The sequence below is a fragment of the Cynara cardunculus genome, unplaced genomic scaffold, assembly GCF_001531365.2.
Source record: "Cynara cardunculus var. scolymus isolate 2C unplaced genomic scaffold, CcrdV1 Un_Scaffold_1944, whole genome shotgun sequence".
Lineage (NCBI taxonomy): Eukaryota > Viridiplantae > Streptophyta > Magnoliopsida > Asterales > Asteraceae > Cynara > Cynara cardunculus.
Window position 1 is genome coordinate 31,087 of NW_020200924.1, and position 3,820 is coordinate 34,906.

At 27.0% G+C, this 3,820-nt stretch overlaps 1 protein-coding gene across 2 annotated transcripts in view; it reads right to left on the reverse strand.

The window, feature by feature from the left end:
• LOC112502806 (rhodanese-like domain-containing protein 6) overlaps positions 1–3,597 on the reverse strand; it is a 4,935-nt gene extending 1,338 nt beyond the window's left edge. The window contains exons 1-3 of one of the 2 annotated variants that reach the window (XM_025106809.1): positions 3,155–3,597; positions 2,960–3,058; positions 2,813–2,854 (exon numbers count right to left, since the gene is read on the reverse strand). In XM_025106809.1, the coding sequence (XP_024962577.1) occupies positions 2,813–2,854; positions 2,960–3,058; positions 3,155–3,553 (540 nt within the window). In that variant the 5' untranslated portion in view covers positions 3,554–3,597. Of the gene's footprint in view, positions 1–2,490; positions 2,855–2,959; positions 3,059–3,154 lie in introns of those variants that run through there. The other variant, XM_025106808.1, reaches the window with a different exon arrangement.
• Between the last annotated feature and the right edge of the window lie 223 nt (positions 3,598–3,820).

Consider the following 3,820-nt stretch of genomic DNA (forward strand, 5'->3'; position numbering starts at 1 on the left):
TAAATATAAAAAATCTAAAATATAATTAGGATAATCATTGAGTTCTAATAAAATACTCAATAATTTATTAAATAAAAAATAAATTATTTCGTTATCAAATCTAAATTAAATTATAATACAAAAAATGAATTAAATAAATTACACAAAAAACAAAAACTCTTAAATAGTTAATTTGATATTAATATTGATATATCTATTTTCGAAATTTTATGAATCTTTAAATTTATATTTATTCAAAAATAAAAACATTATCCATTTCTCAAAACCATATAAAAACCATATTAAAACCTCTACAGAGACGGAACAGAACGAAACATTAAAATCAAGATATATCTCACTGCATTACGCGAGTATCCTTCTAGTTATATTATAAAGCATTTGACAAAAACTCTTAAAAACCATTTTTTATGCATAAAGTACTGTTTATTTATGCATATTACTTAAAATTTAAGATTACAAGTAAACTGTACGTAAATACAACTTATTAAAGCTTAATTTTTGAATTCGTATAACTAACTTCAGATAAAAATAATCAAATAGAGGATAAACATTTCATTTTAAATATAAAAAACTAAAATATAATTATTATAATCATTAAGTTCTAACAAAATACTTAATTATTATTTTATAAAAAAATTATATTATTAAACCAAAAATTAAAAAAAAATGTATTAAAGAAGTATACAAAAAAGAGAAATTTTAAATAGTTAATTTGATACTAACATCAATATTTTTTTTTATAATATTTTTATATTTATATTTTATTCAAAAATAAAAACAATATCGATTTCTCAAAATCACATAAAACCGTATTATAATATCGACTAAGACAAAAAAAAAGGAAACACTAAAAATCGAAATGTATCTCACTGCATTGCACGAATACCCTTCTAGTATATATATATATATATATATATATATACTATATAATAAAGCATTTGATAAAACTCTCAAAAACAATTTTTATGCATAAAATACTGTTTATTGATGCATATTACTTAAAAATCAAAATTAAGTAATTGATTGTGCGTAAATACAACTTATTAAAGCTTTATGTTTGAATTCATATAACTAACTGCAGATAAACAAAATCAAATACATGATAAACATCATTTTAAATACAAAAAGTCTAAAATATAATTAAGATAATCATTAATAAAACAAAATATTAAAATCAAGATGTATCTCGTTGCATTGTACGAGTACCCTTCTAGTGTGTGTGTGTATATATATATATATATACACACACACTACATTAGTAAGGTATTTATACCTATATCTTAAGTACAAGTCTTAAAGCATAGAATATCATCATTTTATGCAAGAATTCAAAAATCTCTTAATTATAAAATATTTTGCACAATGTACAAGTTGTTTATGCAACACCAAATCCTAATTGGGTCAAAATTTCTTTCTCTTTACAAACTTTTAAGATCACCACATTGAGCCGCTTTTGTTGTTCTTCTTCTTATCTATACTACATTAATAAGCATTTAGATCAAAAGTCCTAATTACAAGTCTCAAAGTATAAAGTACTATCGATTTATGCAAGAAATTTTTGCATAATGTACAAATGCTTAAAACATACCATTTGTTTGGTCAAAGTTTCAAATTTAAATAAATCATATTTACATGAAAAATGTATGTTTGGTCTTCCCAAAATTGTTTCACTTTGTTTGTTTCCTATTTTGAACCCAAGTTCAAACTCTAATTTATTCTTTCTCTCGAAGTAAACTGAAATTTAAAGCAACAATATCAGAAAGAGTTTCAGACACCCCAACCCTTCAACTTTATATGGGTTTAGAAACTCAACATGTGTGCAATTATTTTTTCAATCGATCTTACTAATACACCATATTAGTCTTCAACTTTATATATTAGTTGACTTATAAAATAACTACACAAACTCATGATTCGAAGCTAAACTAATGTTTCAGAATTGTGATTCACCTGTGCTGCATCGTACAGGTACACCACTAGTATGTATATATATATATATATATAGAGAGAGAGAGAGAGAGAGAGAGAGAGAGATATTGATTAAATTAAAGAGAATCTTAGAACAGCATCAACTGTTGGATTTAAAAATTAAATAACCCGGATTCCAATAAAACTATCTATATCATTGAAGTAAAAACGATAGATGGTTCACATAAGTTTCCTTGTTATCCTTTTTTGTCTAGTGTTATTCACACCTCTATCTATCTATCTATCTATCTATCTATCTATCTATCTATCTATCTATATATATATATATATGAACATTACTTACATAGGAATAATCAAATGGGGTTTACGAACCGGAAATGATGTGTTGCTTTACATCGTGAAATAATTAATGCGAAAAAATACAGTATTGTTTGACAATAAGATTATTTGTAATATGTATTTTTTGTTTCATATTTTAAAACAACAATGTACTTTCACATCTATCATGGTTCTAGATTTTTCATCTTTTTTTAGTTCTTATTTAATTATGTCAATATATATGGACATATTCACACAAGAATAGTAAACATTCTGAAACTTGAAAACCATTATTCAAGTTGTATACAATATTAAACATTTATTTTGAAACAATCCAAAAGATTGTATTCATTTGTGAAGTAATCAGTAATAAACGTTTACAATAAGGATTACTTATTCTTATGCTTCCCTTAAATAACACCCATGTTCTTTGCATGACAAATTTTTTAAACATTTATTCACATTGTGTTTATCGAATTCAACGTATGTATCAACAATGGTTATTCATTATGCATAGATAATTGTACTTAGCAATGGCGTTTAGTTATGGACAGACACAACATACCTTAGCTTGCAGTCCTGGCAATGCAGCTGCCAAAATTGCACCCTAAATCAATATTCACCAACATTCAATTCAATTCAATTCACATTCATCGAATTAAATCTGAAAAAAAAAAAAAACAAAACAAAACAGAATCAAATCATCATGAACCTGTGAGAATCCAAGCAATCCATCGATTGGTGCATACTTAATCATACATTCTTCAATATATTCAAGACATTTATCGAAATTCTCATACTCCGTAAACTCCTGCAATTAATTCGCAGAAAAAAACCTTCAAAACCCCTAAAATTCCTTAGAAAAAGAAGTACATCGGAACACAAAGAATTACAGAGATAATCTAACCTTGCTGAATTGGAACCATTCGTAGAAAGGCGGATCGAAAATCCCTTCGACTTCGGATTTTCCATTACAAGGAAACGGTGCATCGGGGAAGAACAACTCGACTTTTTCAAGTACCGATTCCGGCCATTTCTTCGATTGAATTCTGAAGATTTCGCCGCTGGTTCGAAATCCATGGAGGCAAAGGATCCTTGGTTTTCTCGTCACAACCATCATATCGGAACCTTCACTTCCCATGGTTCGATGGTGAATGATTCCGGAGGGATGGGAGCTTTTGTGAGGAGGATTGTGGCTATTAATACCGGAATTGGAAGTGGCGTGTTCGAATTTGATTCGAGATTTGGGAATCATGGAGGGGGACACGTTCCATACAGTGGTGGTTACGAGGGTGCACCATTTCATACCGTGAGGTCTCAAGCTTCTTTTTGCTGTCCTTTTTGGGTTTGGTCCCCAACATAATTTTGTTAACAAATATTATTTTAAAGATTATATCATCAATTAATTAAATTATTAAATATAATTAATAAAATATTATTTCGTCATTATTTATCATCCATTACGAGTACAATTTTTAACGTGTCATGTCAATTTTAAATATTATCAAAAAAGTACCTTTCATTTCTTGTTGACACATCATCATAAAACAATTTAATTAAATAACATGAAAAC